The following is a 27,347-nucleotide window of genomic DNA, read 5'->3' as shown; positions in this document are numbered from 1 at the left end:
TTCAATTAATGCTACAAAAGCTCATCAGTCAAAGAGGACTTTTACTCTCCCCATTTAAAAAAAAAAAATACACATGCTAATATTCTACCTCAGTCATGACCTTCCAGATTTGACTCACTGTAGATAAAAGGTGTTAAGGACCCAAAGAGCACGAAGCATACACAATTATGCAGTTGTAAAAATTTATATAGTCTGGAGTAGCTTGGTATTTTATAAGTTACAGGCAGGGCATAATACTTGTATTTAAAATCATATGGCATTTTACTTGAAAACTTGATGCTTTAGAAATCAATGAGATTATTCATAGGCATTACTTAAAACCAATGAGAAAGGTGGGAATTGGTAATTTCTTTAGAAAAATCATTTTCATGCTGAGGATCCCTTAAATGATCCATAGACTACTGCATTAATTTGAATCTGCTTATGACAAGGCTCTGGTGTCTGCAGGAATGGCTCACATATCATGGCAAGCACAATTCTGCACATGTTAAAGGAAGGACAACTCAACAAACCTTGCAGATGAGCTTTGTTGTAAGATACCACCTTCCAAATTACAGGGGACAGTGGTGGGGAATGGAGAGCATCTGAGTGCCCTGAACATAGATGAGGAAGAGGGAATTGAAAAAAGGTTGATACTTTGGTAAATGTGAAACATGCCAACTGCAGCTGGCAGGAAGCAGAGGATAATAATGGAGAAGACCAAAGGGAAATGGGCACCAGGCAAAATAGTCTGGTACAAAAAGCTTTGGAGGAACACAAGAATATTCCACTCTACACATCTGCAAGTGAAGTAGAGTTCTTGCCCAGCATCAGCACTTCACAGAAGAGAAAATTACAGAGAGCAAAAGGAATCTGGACGTTTTTTTCATGTACGCTTTTTTTCTTTCAATCTCAGTATTTGAAATACAGAAATCAAAGCCACAAAAGTAATTAGGTGTGGTACAAAAGGACATAAAAATTAAAAAATGCAACAAGAAAAGTATATGCTGAATACATAATATAAAATACGACAGATCTCTCCATCTGTCTACATCACCTTCTCAAAGAGAAGAGTAGGTAGCTGTAGTTAACTCTGCCAAATACCTCAGGTACTGGTGTGCAAGGAGCACATTAAGAAGTCTGTCCTAGCTTTACCTTTTCTAAAGCACACATGATATAGGGTGGAGATATCTGAGCTGTGCTTACTAGTCATCCCAAAAGAAATCTTTAATACATGCAAACAATTACATGTCCTCCTCTGTGTTTGTGATGGTCTGATATAAAGTATAAGGGCTGGTGTCACCTCTTCCACCAAAGGAGAGAAAGTGTATGCTTAAGGGTGCAACTCCTGCTCCACATGTGCAGCCTACTCCTTGTCCAGGGTATTTGTGTTCAACCATCACAGCAGAGAGCAATCCTCTTGCAGGAACACCCTAATCCCTGTTGGAAAGCAGGACTGATGGGTCAAGCCCCAGCCAGTAACCCTTGCAGACCCAACCCACCTCTCCTGAAGACACCTAGATTTTGCTCATATTTTTAACAACTCAAGGGAAATCATATTGCCCTCACCTTCTGAGCAGAGGCTGCTCTCTTCTCCTGTTTGGCTTTCATTTCTGCGAGAAGTCCACTGCCCATCACTTGCACGCCATACCTCCGGCCTCCTTGGGGGCTTCCTTTGCTGTCACCCCTCTCAGCTTTTGCCACATCATCTGGCTGCAGCTCCTCCAATGAGTCTGGTGTCTTCAGTTCCTCAGATCGCTCCGTACCACCGTTCTGCTCTGTAGGCTTTACCTCCTTCTTGCTTACGTCTAAAGCTGGACTTTTTGTAGCAACCTTGGGCGAGGAGGGCTCCTCTGCCACTGTCACAGTCTGGGGACGTTCAGATTTGGAGCCTCTTGATTTGATTAAGTTAAGAAAGCCACTCTTTCTTGAGTCCCTTTTCTTCTTCTCATCACCTGCTTCAGTGGGCTCACTGCTGTCTGAACTTTTAGTTGATGGTCTCCTAAAAAAAGACAGATATTTTAAATTTTTCTCCTCTCCCCTCCTCCCTCTCTTTCAAGTAGTACCAAATGACTTCTTCCAGGAAAAGCCAATCTTTTGTATGATCCATATGTAGCCCTATGCCAAATCAAATGACATCTCTAAATTAAAAACTGGACAATTAGCATTGATCATACCATCTTGAGGATTCCTGTGCTGGCCTTGTGCATGGTGTAATGAAGATAGGCAACGGTTTCATCTGGGCATGTAGTTGTTTCCAACACCAGACAGCTCTAGCAAAGCTGTCTATGCACGTATGTATTTGGTTTGTATGCCCAGGTTTTGGTAGCAGGGGGGCTACAGGAGTTGTTTCTGTGAGAAGTTGTCAGAAACTTCCCCTAGGCCTGACAGAGCCAATGCCAACCATCTCCAAGACTGATCCACTGCTGGCCAAACTAAGCCCATCAGTGATGGTGGCAGTGCCTTTGGGAAAACATGGTTAAGAAGGGGAAAAAAACCCCTGTGCAACTACAGCTGGAGACAGGAGTGAAAACATGTGAGGGAAACAGCCCTGCAGACACCGTGGTCAGTGAAGAAGGAGAGGGAGGAGGTGCTCCAGGCGTTGGAGCAGAGATTCCCCTGCAGGCCGTGGTGCAGACCACAGTGAGACAGCTGTGCCCCTGCAGCTCGTGAAGAACCATGGTGGAGCAAAGATCCACCTGCAGCTCAGGACCCCATGTTGGAGCAGGTGGATGCCCAAAGGAGGAAGTGACCTACATTGGAGAAGGCTCGTGGTAGGACCTGTGAACCTGTGGAGAGAGGACCCCATGCTGGAGAAGGGGAGGAGTGTGAGGAGCCCTCTCATTGAGGAGGAAGGAGCAGCAGAGTGTGACTGAACTGATTGCAGCCCTCATTTCCTGTGCTACTGGGAGGGAGAAAAGTGAAAATCAGGAGTGAAGTCGAGCCTGAGAAGAAAGGAGGGGTTAGGGAAGGTATTTTTAGGATTTGGTTTATTTCTTATTATCAGTCTCTGATTTAATTATTTTTCTCCAAGTTAAATCTCTTTTGCCCTTACTGGTAACTGATGAGAGATCTCTCCCTGCCCTTCTGTCAACCTATGAACCTTTCCCTATAGTTTCTTCTTCTCTGTCCAGCTGAGGAAGGGAGTGATAAGGCAGCTTTGGTGGGCAATCCACCACAACGTACAATTCCACTCTTCTCCATTTCTAGAGTACACTATCTCTAGTTTGTGTCTGCCCACTGGTGAAAGAACAAGTGATCTAGGCACATGGTTAACACAACTTTTGGGAGATCTTGTTCCCTAAGGGCCCTGCTTGAAATAGGAACTACTTGGTGTAGCTGCCTTCTCTCAATAAGGAACTGAGAGGCCACTTTTATAGTGCAGATGCTCATTCCAAAAAAACCCCAACAAACAAAAAAACCCCCCAAAATAAAATCCAACCAAAAAAACCCCCCAAAAAACCCAAACAAATAAAACCTCAGATCAATCTACCTGCCACTAGGATTTTCTACAGGTATCTTCTAAGCAGAGTATTCACACTTGAGGGGTAAGCTGGGTGTGTAACACATCTGCATAAGAGCACCCAAACTGGGGAGAGAGCCACTGGTGTCACAAATAGAGCAAAGATCATCAGCAAAGGCCATGGCCAGGGACAGGCAAACAGGGATGGTGCAAGAGACATCTTAAATGAGCTGCTGGCAGGCACCCAAGGGAACCACAGAAGAATGCAGCAGTCTGTGAGCACCCTGAACTTAACCTGGCTAGTCCATTTTTCAAAGCTACCAGTTTTACCCCTACACATAGTACATCACACATGGCTTCATGTTTCACTATAGATATTTATAACTCGCAGTGACTTTAAAATATTTGCTTTTCCTGACACTCCTATCTACCAGTTAACACCTACTATTTTCCTCAATGTATGTCACATACAGCACAGAAGGGGTCATTCCAAGTTGTCTGGAAATCACCCTTGCATTCTCATTTAGTTATGTAAGTATTTTTGTCTGTGTGTGTGTGTGTGCACGCATGAACACACATGAATGCAAGAACATCTAGATGCATGGTTCTGCAAATATACAAATAGCTAAAAAGCAACTGTATAAACTGTATAATCCTTATGAAAAGCTGAAAGACACATATCAGATTATCACATTTCAGATTAATGTTTTGCCTAAACTTGGAATACTGCTAATTGGTCAAACATATCTTTAACATATTTCTAAACCAGCATAAATCTGCTGTCATCAGTAGATGACAACACTGTATCCAACAGCAGTCCTTACTAGATAGAGACACCCGTGTGTAGCACTGAACAGATCCTCAACCAATACAAAGCTCTGTTTCAGCTTTAATGAGCTCCGCTGAAGGGCAAAATGAAGTCAGTTGAATTATAAAAATACACATTAGTCATTAATCTCCCCACATGGTATATTAAAGCAATTTATTTCAAAGTAGACATTTTTAAGGGTGAGTAACTGAATTTACAATGTCTTGGCTACTAAAGTATTTTCTGACTCTGACACCATCAACCCTGGGACTTTGTATTTTTTTGAAAAAAAAAAAAAATCTAGAAAAAATTTTTGAACTTACTTTGAATCCATTTTTGTCACTTTCTTAGTGAAAAATTCATCTACGCCTTCATCCACTCTCCCCATGAGGCCATTCTGATCCCCTTCTGGAGGTACTGCAGCAGACACCTGACAGAAGAAAAAAATTCTTTCTGGTATATAATAATCTAAGCATCTTTGTTCCAGTGATAACAATGAAGAGTTAAGACATTAAAAAAGTTGTGTGTGCCAACCAAACCTCAGTGCAGACAACAGAATCACCACAGCAATTCCCCCTTTAACAGACCAGTTGATGCACTACATCAAATGCAAAGTAACCCAAACCACCAGTGACAACCTGGATTCTGCAAGGCATGAGGCCAGGAATCAAATGCCTTGGGCTTGTGAGAATAGAGCACAAGTTCAGTTAGACAAGAAAAAAATAAATCCTGGTGGTGACCTGAAGTGAAAGTATTTTCAACAACCAGTTGTTTCTCTGTTTGGAGAAAAACATATGTTCTGGATTTTGGATTCAGAGATTTAGGAACTGAGCCTTTTATAATTCATTCAATACAGAGACTCTCAATACAGAATCAGGTGTATCACTTCAGGAACCAAGCACAGATTTTTGCTCCATGTCTGAAAATGGTAAACCAGCTCCCTGTCTTTGGCTTCAATGCCCACATTTTGCATATGGGTGATCTTTGGCATATAAACCAGGCTGGCTTAGAAATATCTGCCAGCCACAAAGGCCCTGTGAAGATTAGCTAGTGACTCAGCAGCCTCCTGAAGATGAAACAAGTTGTCTTCTGCGAGGATTTCTCATGTGGTCTAGCTCCTGTACGTGGCTTCGAGGTGGAAAAGTTCTATTATCACTAAAGAGACTTCCTTCAATTTAAATGCCATATGGAAACCTTTTAGGTGACTACAGAGGACTCCACAAGACCCAAACCAGTTGTATTCTTGGTAGTACTAAGGACCAGGAATCAGTCTGCCTCAAATAGCAGGGTTTATAATTTGAAAAAATTAAAATCAAGGAATCTCTTATTGCCACCATAACTCAGAGTAACCTCAGCTTCCCTTTTGATGGGTAGTATGTGCTCTTCTCTATGGCTCTAAAAAGAAAAAAAGAAATAGTCTTAAAAGTGGCTGTTAACATCAAACCCAGTCTCATTAAGTCAGGACAACAGACTTCATATGAACTAATGCTTTGACACAACCATGAAACTTTTCACTTTCCATGGCTGAACCTTGTTAGAAGTCCGGTATTTATTATTTGTTACCAAAGATAATAGTTAATATTTCATTGATACCTGCTGTAGCAAGCTAATACTGATCTGAGTCCACCCGGTAACGATTGCTTTGTTGGCAATCACACTGGCAGCAGATTTTCTATAAAAACTGTTCTATTCTAAGAAGCACAATGATTTATCAGATTTCCAGCTCGGCCACCTTTGGTACTTTCTGTAGACAACTTGTTAAGCTGGAGCATCTGAGACTAGGCAGACAACATCTGGGTTGGTCACACCAGTGACCATCTCAGTCAAAAGCCTGTTATCGCTGGTGATATCATTGGAGTCTCAACCAAAACACACAAACTGAAAGTAGCTGAAGCATTTTAACAGAAATGAGAAACCACTTAATACTGATACTGGAGTCCTCCAGACAGCAGGAACAAATGTTTAGGTATCAAAAGCAAGAGCATCTCCTGAAGAGGAATTAATTCTAGAATCCAGTGATCTACAGCAGATGAGACGATCTACCTCAAAAAAACACAAAACAGTTTGTATCTGAAACAGCAGCAAGTTCCTACAAATTAACTTAAGCCGTAAACAAATGTTAAGGGCCAAATAAGGTCCTCAAGGCACGGGATTTTCTTACAGGTGTTTATTGTTATGCCTTTTAGTAATCAGCATCTTTAACAGAAAGACTGAACTCTGGTTTATTTTGTGTTTTACTGTCCTAATGTTAAAAAAAGTGCTGATGGCACAGGACAAGCTGAATAACTTTGAAAACAACTGGGAAAACATGTGTGTTCTGCAGCACTGGAATTGGAAGACGTAAACACAGATGTGTTTTCACTATGTGGAGACAAATCCCTCCTCCTGCTACCTCTAACCTTCCCTGTAAAGCACAAGGGAACGGAAAGTTGGCTTGAATATCCCCTTTGCTTGAAGGTTTCTCCATTTCCAAGTGATGCAAAAAGCACTCTATTGCCTGATATGATCTTTCCCAGCATGAGGGAAATTTTTAAGAATACTCTCTGTTGACAATTGTCAAGAAGAGGCAGAAGAGGCCACAGGCATTCATTACCAGGCAGCCTAACTCAGAGAAGCAATGGCTGACCCTTGATAAGGGCTACTTATCATATCAGCTGTGCTCTGTTGCTGTGAGATAACTCTGTAACGCCTCCAGATCTGTCCTTACATACCCCCAGGACACACCACCACAGAAATAAATCTTTATTGATGTGGTATGCCAAGGAAATGGAACTGCGGGAACTCTGCGCACATATATTGAGTTCACACGAATGCCTTCCGTAAACAGACAGTGCTCTTCTGTTTTTCTAAGGCAGGTTTCAGCACGAAAAGCAGATCTGTGACTATGCAGATTTGCTGGCCCAAACACCATCTTCAGTTAAGGAGCTGTGGGAAGCTGGGTGTCACAGAACAGCTCCTCTGAGAGCTGATAGAAATAAGAATTCATGCCAAGTTACCACCTCTTAATGCAGGCAGAAAAAAGGATTAAGGCTTAACAAACTCTTGCAATATAATTGAAAAGTCTCATGATATTTTGTGCATTTCCTGTGAAAGCTTCAAGCATCTCCAGAAACTGCTTCCATGAAAAAACAGAAGCAAAATAAAAAAGGATAAAACTTATCCTGGATTTAGGCCGTGCCAAACAAGACAAAAAGCTTGTAATAGGGATAGCACACTGAAAGACTTGAATACCAGAAATAAAATTAAGTACTTGTTTATGGCTTTTAAAACTTTAAGTTTTCCTCATTGCATTGCAAGACCTGACTCATGGCAAAAAGCAATCAACACATGACATTGCCAGCAATATTTTAATGTAGACTCACTGCTGCTTGGCTGGGCTGCTGCTTTTTATTCCTTTTGGGCCTTAATTTTGTAAAGTGTTCCAGTTTCCTCCCTTCTTCAGATGGCAACTCTGAAATGAATCCAGAAGTTCGTTTGTCTGGCCTGCTGGAAGGAAATGGTGGGTCTTCTATATGGATAGGTACTTCTTCCAGTGCTTTATCTAGATCAAATTCCATTTCTAAGAGAAATCAAAACTTTCTCATTAGATTTAACATGATATTTAAAACAAAAGACAATGCCATTTGTCTCTTTTATGGCAAACAATTATAAGCACATTTAGAGAACTCAGCCACAACATGTCTGTGAGCAGATAGAGCACTGTGAGCAACTATTTACTACCAAACACACTAGCAGAGTCACAAAACAAAGCACACAGTGTGGGCCTCAAATGCAGTCCAGAGGGAGGGAGAATCACCTTTGCTTTTAAATCAAGAACTACCTAAAACTACCTCAGGCAAGCAAAGAAACAAAATAGCTTTATGAAATTCTCACTTACCAAAAGCTCTGGACACTGGACGGAGCATTCTACTGTGGATGCTTTTTCTTTTTGATTTAGGAGTCATCTATCAACATAAAACAAAGCAAAAATTACTTTGGGGGACAGAAGAAATGACAACAAATCAGTTCTTCAATGCTATGAATAATTTCAAGATCTGATTGTGTTTAACATCAGAAGGGAATGGGTGTTTTCCTCTCTTTCCTAAACATTCAGAACTTTTTCTAAATAGATGTTTTGTTCAACTTATGTTGAACAGAATCAGAGAGGTAGCTTAGTCACTAAAACTGTAGGCTCTACACAGGAAATTATGGAAACTGTCCAAGCATTAACTCTTTGAAGCCCACAATGGAACAATTAAAACCTCACCTCTGCATTTCAGATCATGAGGGACAAAAGACCTAGTTACTTTGTCCAGTACAGCACAGTTAAAGACAATACCAGGAATAACCTCCCCCTTGTACTAGCTTTTATTTCTAAAACAAGATACTCAGTTCGTTTGTTAGTGACATGCTACTGCAAATCCATACCTCTGGACACCACCACACAGCTCACCAAACTTTCCTAGGAAAATGAGTTTTGGAGCACACAGCCCTTCTTCAAAAATCAAAAAATACCATGTCAGCATGAGCAGTTATCTGCAGCAGACATATGACTTCCCTGGATTTTAGATACATTGAAATAGGTGGAAAGTTACTTTGGCATACACTCAACATAGTTACTGAATTACATGCTATTACTCTTCTCATCGTCACGTTCCCAGAAAAAAAGGAGCCTTAAGAGCACAAATACTGAGACTTAAGAGCCAAGTTCATTGATTTTGAAAGAAAGCTGCTCTTCTTTGCTTGATTGAACTCTTTTGAAAGTTGGCATAGCAAGAAAGTTAGTTTTGCTATAGGAAATGCATGTATCATCAATTCTGAACCTCTTAAAATAGCTCAGCATTGTAAGACTTTTTGTTTATAAGTTGACTTCCATGTTTTCTTAAGAGTGAATTTAAAATGACTCAGCTTCTGCAAAGATGGTCCCCTTTTGTAACAGAGTTGTACATGCCAGTTTTAGTGATATTCATATACTTCCATTTACTTGCTAGTCTTGAAGCCTAGTGGCTTCAAATTCTGGAGTATCAGTCAGGAAGCTGTTATAGCTTGCAACTCGTTAACAGAATTGTTAATAAAATTTAGTAGTATAAATTTTATATAAGCAAGAAAAAACAGAGTTGGCATTGACATTTCAGACAAATCAAGAACGGTTTAAGGTAAACACTTGCTAATATTTATGTATGGAAAGTTCAGTGCATAGACTTGCATGTACCAAATTCATATTCAGCATGAATTCCAAAGCAGCCACGAGGATTATTATGCCACTACTCACATGCTCAGGGTTATGGCAGACTTTGTGACAGAACAGCTATTACCCATCTTCTCAAGATAAGAAAAGGACTTGAAGACTACAGATCAGGCAGTGATAGCACTACCTGGGCAACAGAGCTCTGGTTTTATTGCCATGCACATCATTGGGGAAAAAAAGATACCTTCAGTTGTTGCAGATTTCCACTTCCACATTTGACAACCATCAGTAAATGACACAATAGTTTCAAATCAGCCAGGAAGTAGCTGGCCCCCTGAGTGGACTGACTTACTCTGACGCTAATGAGCAGGTGAAATGTTGCTGCATCAAAAGGTCAGACGCTACTTTCAGAGTTACCAATAAATTAAATGCAATGGATTCAACAGCAAGTGGTTGGAGAGGTACTGAACTTTTTCAGCCAAAACTGCAGCGGATTGTGCAACAGGTAGGCAGCTGGGCAGCCTATGAACTGCACACCTCAACAGCTGCTGATCCATCACACAAACCTGAAACAACCAAAGGCATCTGCACCTCTTGTAAGGAGGAGTTGAAACAGCTCAGCATTTGAGGTGACAGCAACTAGGAGTCACTATCAGTAGTCCTGGTTTTATTTCCATAGTCCTTTTCCCTTGTTAAGGTATATTTGCACGCATTTTGGTCTGTTTCCCTATTTTTTTGGGTAATGTGACTGGAAGTTACATCTAGTAGAATAATACAGCAACTCACGCTAAAGAAGATCAGAAAGCAGGACAGAAAACAAAGATGATGGGAGACCTCTGATCATTCAATAACTGCACAGCCACGACCAGTGTTCAGAGTGGCTCTTGGATGAACACAGACAAGCTGAGAGCTGCATCAGCCCGGGGAACCAATGCAAAACAGCACAGAGCAAGTTTTGAGGTTCCTGTGCAAGGACTGAAATGCTCTCAATACATCTCCAACAGCCAGGAACAGAGTGATTTCATCTTCCTTCCCAGACAAGAAAATGCCCCCAGATGACCCTGAAGAGCTTGTGCTGATGACCATAAGCCAGTCTCTGGATCACTGCTATAACTTACTGTCAGCTTGGCATCATCCATCAGCAGCTTGGCTGCTGAGGATAAAGGCAGAGGGATAGAGATGCTTCCCATTTGCTTTAACAGCATGAATAACAGCTCTACATACAATTTTATTCGAAACCCTTCTGTTTTCTAGCCTGTTTAGGAAGTGCACAGATGAAAGGCTTCTTGCCAAGTGAACTTCTAGATCACACACAGAGCAAAATGGGTCAAAGCATTAATTTAAATAGGCCACTGAGCTCTTTTTACAAAATATTAGTATTAATCTCTGCTTAATATCTCAGCCACCGCACAGTATGCTACAGCAGCAGTGCACATGTCATTACAAGAGGAGATATCTGAACCCTCCAGCCTGAGCCCCATTTTCCATAGCTCATGGAAGCAGTTCAGCTTTGGCAGATCTTCTGCCTTCCCAACACCTCTGGCCCCAAAAGCATAACATGGCTCTCCCACCTTATGTTTCACTCATGGCTTTTACAGAGAAATAGCTGTTAGTATCAACCTCCCTCTTTCACTTCTTCCACAACTTCCAGGAACTTGCCATTCTAGCAGACCACCTCCTGAACTTCTTCCTTGTTTTGACTACTTTTCCGTGAGCACACTGTAGGTTGCTTGGCAGAACAGTTAAAAATATTAGCTGCATCTCTGGATTTTGAGAGGACCTCTTGGAAGTCTAGGTCCACCTATGCCACAGAGGTCTCTGGAGATGGGTTCATGAATGTACCCCTCTACAGTAGATGTGAGCCAGCAAATTTCTACCACACTCCCAAATAAAGGCTTACTTAGACACTGTCATGTGTCCGTGCTTACTTTAAACTCCCAAGATCTCTTTCCATCATCACTTTTCCAGATTCCTACCTTTTGACTGCCTTCCCCTCAAAATTATCTGAGCTTTCTGGAGTTTTCTGAAATTATATTACCAACTGTGGAGGAACATTAGTACCTTGAGAATTAAAAAGACCAACTAAAATCACTCTGTTTTGAATGCTAGAAAACAATGCAACAGGGTCTCAGATACTTTATTTTCCTTGTTTTACATATAATTGAAATTATTCTCAGTGCTGAGGGATATGTTTATTTCCACGTTTTTCTCCTCCTAATCCAAAGTAATTTATATTCAATCCTATTAGATACAGGGAAGCTCTGTGACCTTCCTGCTACTTCCCTTTCAAAGGATTTCAAACAAACTAATGAGCAACTTGCTGCTCCCTCTTCAAATTGAGCTCCCCAACCAGTCTCCCTTCAAAGCTCCTTCCTGCAAAACAGTGTATGATTTTTCAGCTTCAAGAATGTGTTAAGGACTATTCTTTCATTAAACTGGATGATGCTTGAATATAAAATCAAATCAATAGATTTTCTTTCTGGGCAGTAACATTTGTGCTTATACTTCCAAAACCAGCACTCTGCTTTGGTTTGGTATTAAAGCCAAGGGATCCTTTAAATTCATATGCTATGTTAGCTGAACCTTTCTGTAAATCCAGCCTCATCCCTGAACCACTGCCTATTTCATTTGTAGGTGCAGATGGATGGCACTACAGTCTCCCAGGAGACTCACAAGGCAGTACAGAGGCAAATGGAGCACAAAAACATAAACAAGTAGGCCAGAAACAGCAGAGCTAAAAAAATACTTACACTTGTACAGCAGAGAGTCTCCATGCAGCAAAAAAGAAAGAAAAAAGAATATGAATAGGGAAGACAAAGCAATAGCAGTTCTCAGGAAAGGAGGCAAAACCAGAAACCACCAAAATAAAGAAAACTAAAGCCAAAACACTCGGAAGTCTTAGCAGGAAAGGTGACATGCAGGAATGAGGTAAAAATTCCTTGTATTTGGAGGTGCTACATATTTTGTATTTCCAGAGAACAACCAGAGAAGGATGCGATCTCTCTTGTTTGATCTATATTGGGACAAATTCAGGTTTTCTGACATTTGTTTCCAATATAAGGCACTCACCAATGGTGCCAACCTGACACCTGCTGTCCCCATGTGCTGAATGTTTTTCATTTTGCTGGCACCAGTAGCGAGATAAAAAAAAATGTAATTCTGTTATTTCCCAGTCTGAAGGAAGATTCTGAGTTAAAATTGGCAGTTTGTTGTGAAAGCAGGCAAGCAAGGAAAATAAAATAAAGCTTCTCTTGAAGGAACGAAAAAGGATGCAAGTTTGTTCTCTTGAGGTTTAAGCAAATTATTCCAAAGCAATAGTATTTCTCTTTCCTATAAGGAGGTTTAGAGGCACAGAGTTTCAAGCACTTTTGGCACATTAGAAGAATGCTGTTCCATTACCAATGCATAACCTTTGCTCTTCCCTTCAAAAATGATAAGAAAGCAGCACAGCCATCATATGAAGTGATGCAATGCCATGTCCTATCTCTTCTATGGCTCATGACCAGTCATGGTCCTCTTTTATTTGGAGTGAGAAAAAACAATTGTTAAATGTGTGGGTTTTAATCCAAGTTGAATGGGAACTGCTGCTGTAACAACAGTGCAGAGTGTGTGCGGCAGAAGTCAATGGTCACAGTCTGTGTTAAACTTCTGGACAAGAAAGTCCTGCGTGTTGTTGCACAGAGCTCCTTCTCCTTTATTTTCCTGCTGTCCCCAGGGTTAGTTGTTTGGTTGTTGAGGTTTTGTTTTGTTGTGTTTTTGTTTGTTTGTTTGGGTTTTTTGTCTTTATTTTCTTTTACTTTCCGAAACTTTGGCTTTATTCGAGAGTTCTTAGCTAACAGTGATTCAGGCAAACCTCATTACCCTCATTTTTGTATGCTACCCATGTACACATACACTCTTACTTAATTCCTCTGGCAGAATCTATGTTCTCTTCTCTCTTGCCCATGTTCTACACTCCTGTTCACTATGGTTGCTCAGAGATTGCTGGCAAGACTGTAGAATCCATTCACAAACATCTGAAAACTGAAACAATCCTAAAAAAAGTTCTCCAGCCCACTTCAAAAATAAAGCTACAACATGGTTTCTCTCTTTAAGACAGTATTCATGGCAATACCCCAGTGGATTCTGTCCATTTAATGCATAAGCAGGAAAATTATTTATATTCTACAAGCAGCTGGAAATGTGATTAGGGCCAAAGTGCAAAGTAACACACAAAAATGGAAGCAATACCAGGTTTTAAGGGACTTTACAGTCTATGGTCCTGATCCAATAAGGGCTTATGGAAACCCCTACCTTCCAGACTTCAGTGATCTCACCAAAGTGAGTGCCACTACTGAGTCACTTAGAAGTTAAAAGGTACTAAATAGCTTGTGGGTGGGGAGTAAGGAGGGAGAAGGAAGCACACAGCAGGCAACAAGTTAGACAAGGAAGCACCATTAAGCAAAGCTAAGACTAAGGGATTTGCCTGAAGTCATCAAGGAATCTGGCTGCTCTGCCAGTCTTCAGACCTCTGATGTGCTACAGACCATGAGGCCACTCAACCCTTCCCTTTGTTTGCTCTCAGCATAATTGAAGATAAGGTGGTCTGCCTCCCAGTGTACATGGGCCATCACTGAGTTGAAACACCAAGCCACAACCAAAAATCCCAAGAAAACTAAACCCAAGCAAAAGCAGAATTTGCATTGGGGAATCATAACAATGTGCCATTGGGAATTGAGATGTGAGAAAAAATACTTTAAAGGATTCTTACAGAACATTTTTAAAAAGTGCTATACCATTTCAGCTATATGTATTTTGTGGGGTATGACTTTTTAAGAAATAGGCATAAGAAAACAGGGCATTTTATCACAAATCCTGATGTTTTCTTTTGCTGTAAGGAATGGTCTGTAAAGCTGCCATGACACCCCTTCAGTCAATCAACATTTCCCACGCTGCTTCTAGTCTCTTAACTCCTTTTGACAGAGCTGTCACACATCTGTTGTCTCACTGAAAAAAGAAAAATCTTCAGGTATACTTTATAAAGCAGAGCAGTAAACTGACCAACTCTGTTTTTTTCATGAATCTTTGCACATGCAGGTGTCTCACCATCTGTGTAGAAAACCTTGGAAACTAGAAAGTTGGTATTGCTTTCTTCAATTACAGAAGATTTTATGACCTGATTTCCAGTATGGCTTCAAAAATTCAGCTACACACTTCCCACTAGCAGTGATGGTAACCTGAATCAGTGTCCTTAGAATCTCTCCAAGGACAATGGCACTCGAGGGGAAGTTAAACGCATGACAGCTAATGGGGTATTTCACAGTAGACAGGAGAGCAAAGACCCTAACGTTGTTTTGACACCAAGGCCAAGTTGCAACAGGCTGCTGTTTTTTGATACAACTCTCCTGAATATAGCAGCTTTGCATTTTTACATCAACAGAGGATCCAGTCCTAACTTTATCTTTCAGAGTTTTGTCCTCTATATGCAAATACTATATATAAATATATATAATGTAAATAAATATGATATACAAGTAATCCATATGTGAATTTCATATTTACTTCCCTTCCCCAAGAGTTGAATTTTTAGAGAAATGGTTTTGAATTAATTCATTGCTATGGTTCTGAATTAATTCAATTCATCTCATCTAAACCAGCCTGACCTTTACAATTACTTCGTACAGAAACATTTTCTGAAAGAAAGGAGTAGCACTGCAATAAGATAAGCTCAATAGATTTGCCCTTGAGCTTGTTTTATTTTACTAGCCAAGAAACTTTTGCTTTTCTACTTGCTGAGATATGGCTCATGTACTCTGTGATATTTCACCAAGCACTTTAATATATTCTTTTAATTAATAATTCTGTGCTTGCATCTTTCAAGTCATGTAAAATTCCTGCTAATGAACATAACTGCATATAAACAGTCAAAGCTTTTATTAAGAAAAGTAAAAAATCAGATGCATAAACTACACTGAGTGGTTCTTAAAACTATTAAACTAAATGTTTAATTTCATGTTCTGAATTAGTATCCTGCAAGGAATTCTGCCTGCAACTACAACCTGCAAGAGAAAAAGCAATTCTCCATATAGTCAGTTCTGTTTTCTACTTGCTCATGAAGACACTAGCATCTTCTACCTCAGCTGAGCTTTAAGATAACCAAAGAGGATGGTTCCAACCACTTTAGTTTTTATAGTTCTTTTAGTTAAAAACTGAGTGTAGAACAGAGAGCTGCAGCAGGTCTGATGGCACAAACTACCTCTTCAAGTCACCACAACCTGCTTGCTTGTCACTGTTCACTACCTTCAGCTGGCAAACACTAATGCAAAAATTACTTTGTTCATGATCTAATCTTCCATATAGTACAAACAAAAAGCTCTTAAACTCTGCAGGTATGGAGGGGGTGGACAACTGTTAAAGATATCCTCAGAGAATTCTTTAAAAACAGCTACCACATATATCAGGTGCCCTGGGCAAGCATATCATTAAAGCAACTCTGAGGCAACATACTCCTGAATGGAAGTTCAAGTCAGGTGGAACAGGGCTCAGAGCAACCTGATCTAGTGAAGGACGTCCCTGCTCATGGCAGGGGAACTTGGAGCTAGATGATTTTTAAAGGTCTCTTCCAACCCAAACCGTTCTATGATTTTGTGAACAAGAACTGTTGTTGTACCTGTCTGCCTTTCAGCTTCCCAAGACTGAGAACCAACACAGCTTCTGCATCTCTCCTTCCTTCCAGCAGCCTGAAGCTACCAAAAGGAAAATTAGTCATCCAGGCAGAAAACACCAGTCATCTTCCCCGCACTGTTGGACCCTTTGGGGGCAGATGATGCATTGCTTGCAGTGACATTTGATAAGAGAAGCACTACAGGGGGACTTATCACAGTGAATCTGATAAAGTTTACCCTGGATGGAGAAGTGGACTAGCAGACTGTGCTTAGAATTATGATGGGAAGCTTTACTCCTGAAAACCCAGGCATACTTGAGCTGTTTTTTCTTTTCTCACTGAAGTTTGCTTCAGACATCTTTCCAGCATGCACAGTGAATCTTTATACTCCTCAGATACTTTGAGATATACTAAAAAAAACCACTTCAACTTTCTGAACTTTAAGTCCTGTCAGGAATTACTATACCAAGATATCTCCCCATTGGAAACAGGAAATATCTTGACAGAAAACTAGCAAACATTCTAAGACCTATGAGAAACAGAAATACTTGCAGAGAGTATTTGAGTTTCTTTTCTAAAACAAACTAATAGAGCAGGTCAATCATATTTACCCAAGAGAGGATGGCAAAATCTAAAGCTGATCTATGGAGTGACAGCACCTCAGTGTAACACGTGATTCAAATAATGCTGCTTGGTCAGATAGTCATGAGGCAGCACATGAGCCTGGGAAGGACAGAAACACCACGAAGGAGGAGGAAGAAGCCTACCCTGCAAAGCAGGACTGCTCACCCACAAGCACAGACTTATGTGCTGCCTGGCAACAAGACACTGGATTCTGTAGTTTCTCAGAGAGTAGTAGACACGAGGTGCCAATAAATACAGCATTGGAAATGACACACCACTAAACTGTATAAAATAAAAAGAGGTTCTGATCAACTTTGAGTGAAACTAACCTGAGTTTTCACTCACTCTGTCTTTTTCTCTTGCTCTTTTCTTTCAGTTTTCTTTAATATCTGTTTACCAGATGATTTTTTCACCAGTTTAAGTGCTTTTGGTTTCAGATCAGTATTCTAATCCTGTCACTATTGACCTCAAAAATTCACAGTAATTCAATCTTCACTAACATGAGATAAGATCTCACTGCAGAGATACATCCACCATTTTGGCTTTAGTTGACCTAAATAACACCAGAAGAAAGTATCTGTTTACTTCTAAATTCTCCTCTAGTCTAACAGAAAGATGTTTTGAGAGTTAAGTCTGACAGATTCATGAATAGGATTGTATGATGCAGTTGTCAATGATAGGCGGGACGAGATTTGGTAACTTGGAAGCTGTCTTCTTAGTCTTTTGGTACTATGTATGTTTGATTTTATTTATTTATCTACTTGGAAGTTCCCATTCTGGTAACCCACCTCATCCTAACCTCCTCTTCCTTGACAAAATATAACAAAATCTAACAGTACTCTATAACCTCCTGCCCTAACATAGACTTTCTTTCACCTCTCCCTGTGAGCAACTATTCTTTATCTCTGCAATATGAGGTATCAATTTTGCAGAGCAAAAAATTGCAAGCCTCATTTTCTTCTGCATGAAGTGAGAACCATGAGGCACTCTTAGTGAGACAGACTCATGCATGTGCTATTTTCAGTAGGTTCTCCAGGTTTCTGAGTAAACAAGACTCTCCCATACACCACAGATAAGTACCTCATGCCAAGTTATTCATTTGAGTTGCTGGAAGAAACAAAAAGCAGTAGAAAGGACTATGCAACCTATATAGAAAACATCTCAACCATTCGAGACTGTAGTTCCCAGATAGTAACTGAATGGAGACACATCAAGGCTGCAGACAGATGTGTGCTACAGTAACAGCATTATCAGAGGTTATTTGCAGGCTGTTTGCTGTTGGGATTCTGCAAAAGATCCCAGAGTACAGATTTTGGCAAGAACTACTCCAAAGGAGCTCTTGCTAATCTGCCATGGAAAATAACAAGAAGGTTCTTAAAAACAGAGGTAGTGGGGAAATTATTCTGTATCTGTTTGTGCTGAACATCAACAGGATCCTAGCATGATGTATAGTGCTGTGTTTTGGATTTAGCATTAAAACGATGTCGGTAACATGCTGATGTTTTTAATTCTTGCTGAGCAATGCTTACACCAAGTCAAGGACTTTTCAGCTTCTCATGTGGCCCTGCCAGCAAGAAAACCAGGGGTGCACAAGAAGTTACAAGGAGACACAGCCAGGACAGCTAAGCCCAAATGACCAAAGGGAAATTCCATTATGGTATCATGCTCAGGTTATAAACCTGGGGGGAGCTGGCCAGGAGGTGGTGGCGGCTGCTTGGGGGCTGGCTGGGCATCAGTCAGAAGGTGCTGGACAATTGCATCATGCATCACTTATTTAGTATATTCTTTTAATATTACTACTATTTTTCCTTCCTTTTTTGTTCTATTAAACTGTCTTTATATAAAAAGATGAGTTTTGCCTTTTTTCTGATTCTCTCTGCATCCCACTGAGGGGGAGTGAGCTTTGTGTTTAGCTGCCTGCCAGGCTTAAATTGCAACAACTGCATACCCTCCCCTCCATCTTCAACACAAATCTCCGTCTACTAGAGCAAAACAAAGCATCGGAATTATGGGAAGGCAAGTGCCTGATACAGAAGTGTCACCACACAGAGTATTCAACAGCTGCACTCCACAATTCTTGTTTTAACCCCAGCAGAAAACAGCCTCCAATTTTACACTTTTTTCTTAAATAAGCATACAGTGCTGTTATTAAAGGCAGTTTATCACATTCTTCATTTACGGTGCCAATAATGTACCCCAAACTATGGAAAACAGTTTTGAATTCTGACTAAGAAATCTCAGTTGGTTTAAGAAAAACAAAGTATGTATCAATTATCCATCCCCTCCTTTCACTCAGAGACCAAGAAGAGACATTGAAAGCCATGTTTCTTTTAGAGCATTTAATCTGTGAACATGCAACCCCTCACAAGCCTGTATTCTGTAGTCTATACATGTAACAGGCATTGAATAAACATGTATAAGGACCTCAACAGGTAGTGAGGAAGCTGCAAAACTAGATATAAAGGAACCCAGGGAAAGACAGATAACATATAGTCACAATTAAAATGAATGTATTCACAATACTAATGGTGAGGCTAACATACAATTTGCAAATAAACAACATATTCACAGGTTCCATAAAAGGACCACACTGGCTCCCTTTTTATTTCCTCAGCTAGGGAGAAAATTTTATTTTCTCCACGTGTAGGAAAGGGCTTAGGGAGACACTGGCACTGTGCTGTGCTCCTCTTGGTGATATTTTTACAAACTGTCCTAGTTCGGGGTGAGTCAAATATTACTGGACTCCCACTGCAGTAGCTTTGCTTGCATGCCTGGGATGGAGCCTTTTCAGAAGCCAAGAATGCTCTCACATACCATAATGCCAATTTCTAGCTTCCCACAGAGTGCTGTATTTACTACACATCAAAGGCCCATTTCTGCTAATGCATACGAGAGAGAAACTCAAGTGTCACAATCAATTTAATCCAGCATTCATCCAGGCTGCTGCCTTTGCCCTCATCCCTGTCTGCTTGTTCCTGCCGCTCAGGATCTGTTTTGTGGACTCAGCCAGAGGACTAGTCAGTCTGTAAACTAACCTGGGAAAGAAATCCTCCATAAAAAGCTTAATTATCAGCTGAATCAATTCCCACAGCCAGTCTGTAGTGAGGCTGTGTGAACACCAGTACAAGCATGAAGCTGTGGGCAGAAAAGTGCTAGCTGTGTGCAGGGGAAAGTGGATATGCTCTTTTCAGCAAAAATAATGATTTTTGCTGGATTAAGTCAGTCACAGAGCTAGAGCTTTATTTATAGCGCAGGAGAACAAACGGAGTCCAACAGGAAATGGGGTTTTATTGCAGTAGGTGTTCAGTCTTTCATCCAAAAAGATGACTCGCTATGCCTGAGACAATTCTGCTGCAGGTAAAAAATGAGCAACAAGAATCAGATGTGGTAGTATGTCACGGTACACCAGAGAATCTCGAATTTAATTTTGCTTCGTGCAGTATTACTGCACTTGTGCCTGAGACTGTGCCATGATCTTCTCCTTCTGCCAATGAAAGCAACAGAATAGGTTTCTGTTATTTTAATTCTAATTTGCTATGGGGGCAGGGGAGAGAAAATCTTTAGGGTGGTGTTTTAGGAGTTATCTTTTTCCTTTTTTTTTTTTTTTTTTTAATAAATTTAATTCTGGTGTGGTGAGTGCCATTTCTCCCTTTTCTCTGAAAACACTGAGGTCCATACACGCCTTGTCCTTCAGAACACAGAGGGTGATAAGTCTTCATCTGGATTCTGGACTCATCTGCTAAATCTTTGACAATGGCTAGCTAGTACATACCCAGGAAAAAACAAACACCACCAATCCACCAATGTTCTGTTACTTCTGCAAATTTTCTTCTCTACTGTACAGGTGAAATCTACTGATCAATAAAGACTAAAACTTTAATATGTCACTTATTTTTTAAAAAAATTTTCTCCAATAAAGTCACAGAATAACTTCTGTGGTTGAAATTAGAAATAGATGAAAAATGGCTAAGATTCAATATTCATTGCAGGTAGTCCTTTCTATTAGCCACAAGTCTTTTTTTCCAAACACAATTTACTATCCAAGTGTTTCAATCTTACACTGAAATGCTTTAAAGAAGAGTTACAAGCAAACTTCAGTATTACAAGCTGCAATTCCTTTACGTCTTTCAAACAATTTCCTACCATACCTCTTCAAGACGAAAATAACCTCTTCTTTGCCCAAAGGCCAATACTTATCCTATCTGCATGCTTGTTACTACTCACAGTAATAAAATTATATTGCTGAAACAGATATTTAGAAGACGATGCATATATGGATTTTTTAGTAAAAAAAGCTATTTCTCTCAAAATGCCTTTAAGTAGTAACTCAACTCTAGTGATCTCCCTTTAGTATTCAGGAAGTCAAAATAACATTCAGATAGCTAAAAAAGCCAAAAAGGTTGACAACTGTTAAACAATATCTAACGAAGATGCTCCATTACCTTTTGATGGGGAATTGAGCATTATTTAATATCTCTTACTTCTGCAAAGAACTAATGGCTATAAAAGAAAAAAATACAACTAGAAGTATTACGCAAATAAAAATCAGTTAGTATCTACCTACACAATTACACATAACAAGACACATGATAATCAATCTCAGTAAAGAAGGGTACTTTATTTAAGGAAAGCTTTACAATGCATGTATGAGTTTAAAATGTGTCATACTTGTTATATACTCACAGAAAAATTTAGACAAATCAGAGTATTTTATGCAGTTAATTCGTGATTGAGTCTAAGCTCTGAAAAGCAGGCCATGGTTTTTCCTTTAATCTGAGAACAGCAAGTCATTTTCTGCATAAAGATTTTTCTTTCCATCTTACTTGCACACAACTTCTATCTACAGACTTATTACCATCAATGCAGTTCTAATTAAACGTAAACAACTAGGACAGCTTTAGATTAGGGAAGCATCAATTTACTGTACTGCAGCTCAGAGAGATCACAAACTCTCAGATGTATAATGTTCCAGCACTCACAACCTACGCTGGACAACTCAATCGCTCCCAGCGTTCTTCACAACTCATTTGACAGACTAGCAAATTCTGGTACGACTGACAAGTCTTTCATATTATGGGCTCTCAGGCCACTGCTAAAGGCTGGATGAGAAACATACCCTAAGTTGAAGCTAATAAGTGTTAACTGCACAGTTTGGTATTTAGAAAGCCCTAATTCCCGCAACAGAAAATACTAGTAATAACATTTAGAAGTCTATTTTTCTGTGGTGGATTTCATGGGCCCATTTGCAATATTTCATTCTGTCTTGTCTGTGCTGTAACCATAGAGTCAAAACTGAACCCAGATCCAGGATTTTTTCTTCATGGGGAGCTGGTGAATAACAAAATAATGCTGTATATATTACCTCAGACAGAATACTGATGCTAAATAGGCTTGCTGAAGAAAACAAGAACAAAGTGATCAGCCTTGCTGAAGATAATGGGGTTTGCAAAACAAATCCCATTTTGCAAATAGAACAAAACCCAGCACCCCCAAAGGGTGGTCCAAGTTCAATGTCTCTCCTATACAACCAAAATCTCTTCTTCCCAAGATATCTTGATAGTTAGCTGGAGCAAGCTGATAGACAGGGCTTAGAATAGGCGAGTTTTTCCTGGCATCCCAGCAACATGATCAGACTCATCCCATGTTCCAAACTCTTTTGGCAATAGGAGATCAAACTCTCAAACAAGCATAATACCAAGCTGCAATTCAAGGTTTCAGGTTTGAGGTTTGCAGAACACACAGCCAGGTGCACCATCTACTCTAAAGGCCAAGATCTGCTTTATCATCACACTTTGTAAGGGCTAGGGGCTTCCAGTGACCAAATAAGGCAGCATTCTGGACTAAAGCCATTTTGGAAGTAAGATCTAAATAGCTATTTCTCACTTAAAATTAAAAATAATCAAAGAAAGTTAGGTACCTAATTATAGTTCCTAAAACCATATGCTCCTTTTTCTAGCAGAATTTCTCAGCAACCTGTTTCTTGCGCTGACCAGTTCACAAAACATTCACTGATGCTCCTTTCAGAAGGTTCCTCATTTCCACCCAAAATACCTGTGCAACACTTAAATGCTGCCACAAATCATATTATTTTTATCAAGAGAATATCTGAAATGCATAGTATTATTCCACAGTTAAAATACATTATTTGGAAAGTGATGTCTTTGAAGATACTAACATGGCACAGAAGATACATTCTTAACATGCTTTTAGCTGCAAAAAACTCTGTGAGAGCACCAGCTCAGTAAAAATCCCTGTATTGCTCAGCATTTTGGTGCTATCTCATTGTGTGAACTTCAGCAAGCCCAAGTGCAAGGCCTTGCACATGGGTCGGGGGCAAACACAGGCTGGGGAGATAATGGATTAAGAGCAGCCCCGAGGAGAAGGACTTCAGGGTGCTGGTGGATGAGAAGCTCAGCATGATGTGGCAATGTGCACTCACAGCCCAGAAGGTCAACCATGTTCTGGGCTGCATCAAAAGCAGCGTGACCAGCAGGTTGAAGGAGTTGATTCTCCCACTCTGCTCTGGTGAGACCCCACCTGAACTGCTATGTCCAGCAGCAGAACCTCCAACATAAGAAGGAAATGGACTGCTGGAGCGAGTCCAAAAGAAGACTACGAAGATGATCACGTGGCTGGAGCACCTGTGCTATGAAGATAGGGTGAGAGAGCTGGAGTTGTTCCGATTGCAGAAGAGAAGACTCCTGGGAAACCTTACAGCAGCCTTCTACTACCTAAAGGGGGCCTACAGGAAAGCCACTGAGAGACATTTTACAAAGGCATGTAGTAATAGGACAAGGGGAAATGGCTTCAACTGAAAGAGGACGGGTTTTGATCAGATATTAGGAAGAAATTCTTTATTGTGAGGGTGGTGAGGCACTGGAAAAGACTGTCCAGAAATGCTGTGGATGCCCAATCCCTGGCCCCTACCACCAGGTTGTATTGGGCTATGAACAGCCTGGTCTAGTAGAAGGTGTATCTGCCCACAGAACCAGATGATCTTTAATGTCCCTTCCAGCCCAAACTATTCTATGAGTCCATCTATTTATCTATGTATTTTTACAACAGCAATCCAACAGAATTTGCAGCCAAGATGCAAAAAGCAGCTCTCAAATATGGATTACAGCTTTTAATAAATGGATTCTTTAGCACTGACTGAGATTACTGTCTCATGTTTATTTGATGCTTCATTCTCTTCAGAAATCAGATACTGATGAGAGTCTGTGTCACAGAAGTATTTGAATCTCTGTGTGCAAGATGAGGGTGAATGAAGAGAATGAAGACAGATATAAACACTTGTGAAAATAAGTACAGTTAGCATCTAATGCATCTTTTAAAAAGTGGAAGCATCATCACATTTCCATTATTTTAATATGACCAAAATGAAAGATAACAGCAGAGTTGATATGATGCCTTCATATAACCATGGTGATATGAGATAAAGACAGGAGCTATTTTTCAGATTTCCAGTATTATTATCCTTAACAGGCTGCAGGAATAAATTTAAAGGTGGAGGGTGAGATATCAAAATGAGCCCTTAGCTTATTTTTCTATATACGAAGCTAGCATGCAGAAACTAATTTACAGGTATAGGACTCAGATGCCCCATATTTTACTGGAATGATTCTCTCCCTTAGGAGTTAGGGCTCAAAATGATTACTGAATGTTGGCTACAGAAAGCTGCTGGAACTTGATAGTAGCAGTGATGAACCAGATGATGCAATCAACACCAAAAGTCTGACAGGGATTTGTGATGCTCAGACAAATATTGTGTCAAATCAACTTTTGGTAAAGAAGGAGATTGGAAGAGAGAGAACCTATTTTAAGCTGACATTTTCAAGGAAGGTGTGCTTTTGTTTATAGCTAAGTGATACCAACAGATAGCTACTGCAGGAAGGAGCAACCACCCTGCTGCTCCTTCTTGTGTGCTGTACTTGTTTGACTCTGCAGTACGTCTGTTCAGGGAGCTGAATCAACAAACCTTCTACGAAAACAATGCAATCAGTTTTTCTGCCATTTTTAGCTTCTTCTGAAAGCACATGGCCAAGGAGACAGGTAGGAGGGTAAAGAAGAAAGCTCATCCCTTGCAGACATGACCACCTATTGGACTGACTAATTTGTAATAGAGAAGTGATCCCTGACATTCCTGTCTGCAGCAGAGTTCCTCAACAGATTGAGCTGAGAAGAGGAGTATTTGAGATTGAAAGCAGTTAGCAACCCATTTATTTGTAATCCTGTGGATTCACATCTTGTAAAGGATCGTGCTATGGCATGGAGACATCTTTATTCTAAAGTTGCACATGGGACTTTATAAGGCAATTTATGTTTAGCATTTTTACTGGATCTCATGCTCCTAACTCAATTACTTTTGAAAAGCTTGCCCTCTAGGATCACTGCCAGCCCAGACTCAAGAGCTAATACATTCAAGAGCTAATTAAAATAAAAATAAAAAAAAAAATCAACTTCTGCTCAATGTCAATAACATAAGTTCCAGGTAGAAACATTTTTTGTCATGGGTGAGAGGAATCCATGTCAAGAAGAAAGAAGGTAAAGGCAGAAAGCCGCATGCTGTCAAAGGATAGCATGGTCCAATTTATTACTGCAACTGAACCTCTGTGAAACTGTGGCCAGTGGATGAGATGTTTACTGTATTAGTGTGACTGTGGCAGTGTATGCAAGGGAAAGGCCTTTGAAAAGGTACAAGGAAAGGAGAAGTGAAGAAATGGGAAAAGCTTTTCCTTTGCTGAACAGTGATATGCAATTCACACAAAATATTTCAAGTAAACATTTATTTCTTCTAGAAGCCAATTCCTAACTTCAGTTTTCTGATACCACAAATTTGCTAAATGATATTTTGAAAAGAATTTTTCCTCCAGTTACTTGCATACTTAACCAAATGGGCTGAGGAATGTGTCTTACCATACAAGTGTCCAGGTCCTCCAAACGTTCTATCTCTGTCAACTCCTCAACTGTGATGACAGAGCGTTTAGTTGGTTTTTCTTCAGCTAACTCAATCTCCAGTGACTCTTGCTGTGGAAGTGGTTTGCCACGTCTGGTCAAATGGTCAGCCTGGAGACAGAGACAAGAACACATCAGTCACACTTTAAAAAGACAAACAAAACCTAACCAGAAGGTTTACAGAACTTCAATGATCACAGGAACCTAGAAAACCAAGTACAAAAGCCAAGCTCTGTTGTGTGTGCTAATCTTCACACTAGGTTTTTTTAATAAAGAAAATAAAAGTGTGGAAGGGAAGCTTTCTCCTAAACTTTCTCCTAAAACATGTACAATTTCAGTTAATATCATTTTCCTAATTGTTCAGTGGTCAAATGCTATAGGAAAAGCAGGACAGCTTTATTAAATACCTCAGTTCTGTTTCACTGAAGAAGCAGATAGGGAAAAGCTCTAACAACAATAGAATCCATTTTTAGACCAGCATAGCAAAACCTGTTACTAAGACCACAGTACTTGAAATCGAGCGGGTTCATGCTGTCATGAAAATGATTAAATATTTTCTAGTTATTTTGATAACTAAAGAGAATATTAAATAACACTCGTCAAAAGCAAGTATTTCAAGGCCAGCTGGCCCAAATCAGTAGAAGCCTTCAAAGAGGCAGCTAGGGAGAGCTGTAGTCCACTGTTTAACATCAGCACAACTCCCAACAACCAGTGGACTGTGGTTTTGTTAACCATCAAAAAGGGTAAATAGATGACCTGAGTCAATTACAGCTCATTGAGTCTAGTGTCTACTTAGGAAAAACAACTAGAGAGCTGTTATGGATTTATCTTCAAGCACACTAAAATAGCTATAATAATTAATGCTAATTATCATCGCATTAGGCAAACTGAGATCTGGTCAAACGTTTATTTTTCAACGTTGCTTCAAATACGACTATGTCAATGCAACACACATAGACATTTGTAGGTGGCTGAATTAATAGTAGGTAACACTCCAATTTAAGGAGCTGTTTCAGAACTGTTTCAGTGCATTTAATCTTTTCTGTACTAAGAACTAGCTGCCAGCTCTCAGATTGCAGCTGTAAGTTGAAGATTAACAGTGTTGAATTAGACAGGAGTTCCTCTACGAGCATTTTTGAGATCTGTACTCTTCAATGTTTTCACCAGTGCTATGCTACTTGAAGGAACCTGCAGCTAACAGAAATATAGGAGAATGAGACATGTTACTAATGCAGGCCAAAATGGATCATAAAGTAAACCAATTCAAACCAAATGTACAGACAATCATTCCTTAGGAACCAAGAGCACTAACAACTAGCTATGGACACAATCCTTAAACATAGCAAGTGCCAAGCATCCAGAAACCATTAGTGAGAGGGAGTCTAGCAAACCCTGCCCTGAAAATGAGCTGCCACTGAAACTCTGATGAAAGGATGGAATTCTTATCTTCTTGGATATGTAAACACAAGAAGTAAGGAATATCAGAAGGAAAACCATTTCACTCCTGTGTACAGGGTTGGTTTAAATATAGGAATAGTCAGTCTGGTTCTGGAGACCATAATTTTAAAAGAGGCTTTTAAAATAGCTGGATAAAGTGCAGAGGATTGCCACTGAAGTGATTCAAAGGCTGGAGAAAATGATGTACTATGTAAGCATCAGAGTATGTCCAAGTTGTGCAATACCACTGGACAGAGAGAGCCCACTGCTC

The 27,347-nt window shown here is 40.1% G+C and overlaps 1 protein-coding gene across 6 annotated transcripts in view; it reads right to left on the bottom strand.

Annotated features, from left to right (window-relative positions):
• Nucleotides 1-27,347, bottom strand: part of CARMIL1 (capping protein regulator and myosin 1 linker 1) — a 188,384-nt gene that overhangs the window by 14,505 nt on the left and 146,532 nt on the right. For 3 of the 6 annotated variants that reach the window (XM_027886842.1, XM_027886843.1, XM_027886846.1), the window contains 6 exons: nt 25,601-25,750; nt 12,168-12,185; nt 8,128-8,194; nt 7,613-7,809; nt 4,574-4,680; nt 1,549-1,981 (listed from right to left, as the gene is read on the bottom strand). In XM_027886842.1, the coding sequence (XP_027742643.1) occupies nt 1,549-1,981; nt 4,574-4,680; nt 7,613-7,809; nt 8,128-8,194; nt 12,168-12,185; nt 25,601-25,750 (972 nt within the window). The remainder of the gene's footprint in view (nt 1-1,548; nt 1,982-4,573; nt 4,681-7,612; nt 7,810-8,127; nt 8,195-12,167; nt 12,186-25,600; nt 25,751-27,347) is intronic. The other 3 variants (XM_027886844.1, XM_027886845.1, XM_027886847.1) reach the window with 1 other exon arrangement.

Source organism: Empidonax traillii, unplaced genomic scaffold (genome assembly GCF_003031625.1).
Source record: "Empidonax traillii isolate 1590-97213 ecotype Southwest subspecies unplaced genomic scaffold, ASM303162v1 scaffold196:size3368384, whole genome shotgun sequence".
Taxonomy (NCBI): domain Eukaryota; kingdom Metazoa; phylum Chordata; class Aves; order Passeriformes; family Tyrannidae; genus Empidonax; species Empidonax traillii.
The sequence above is the reverse complement of the archived record's forward strand: the minus strand, read 5'-3'. Positions and strand labels throughout refer to the sequence as shown.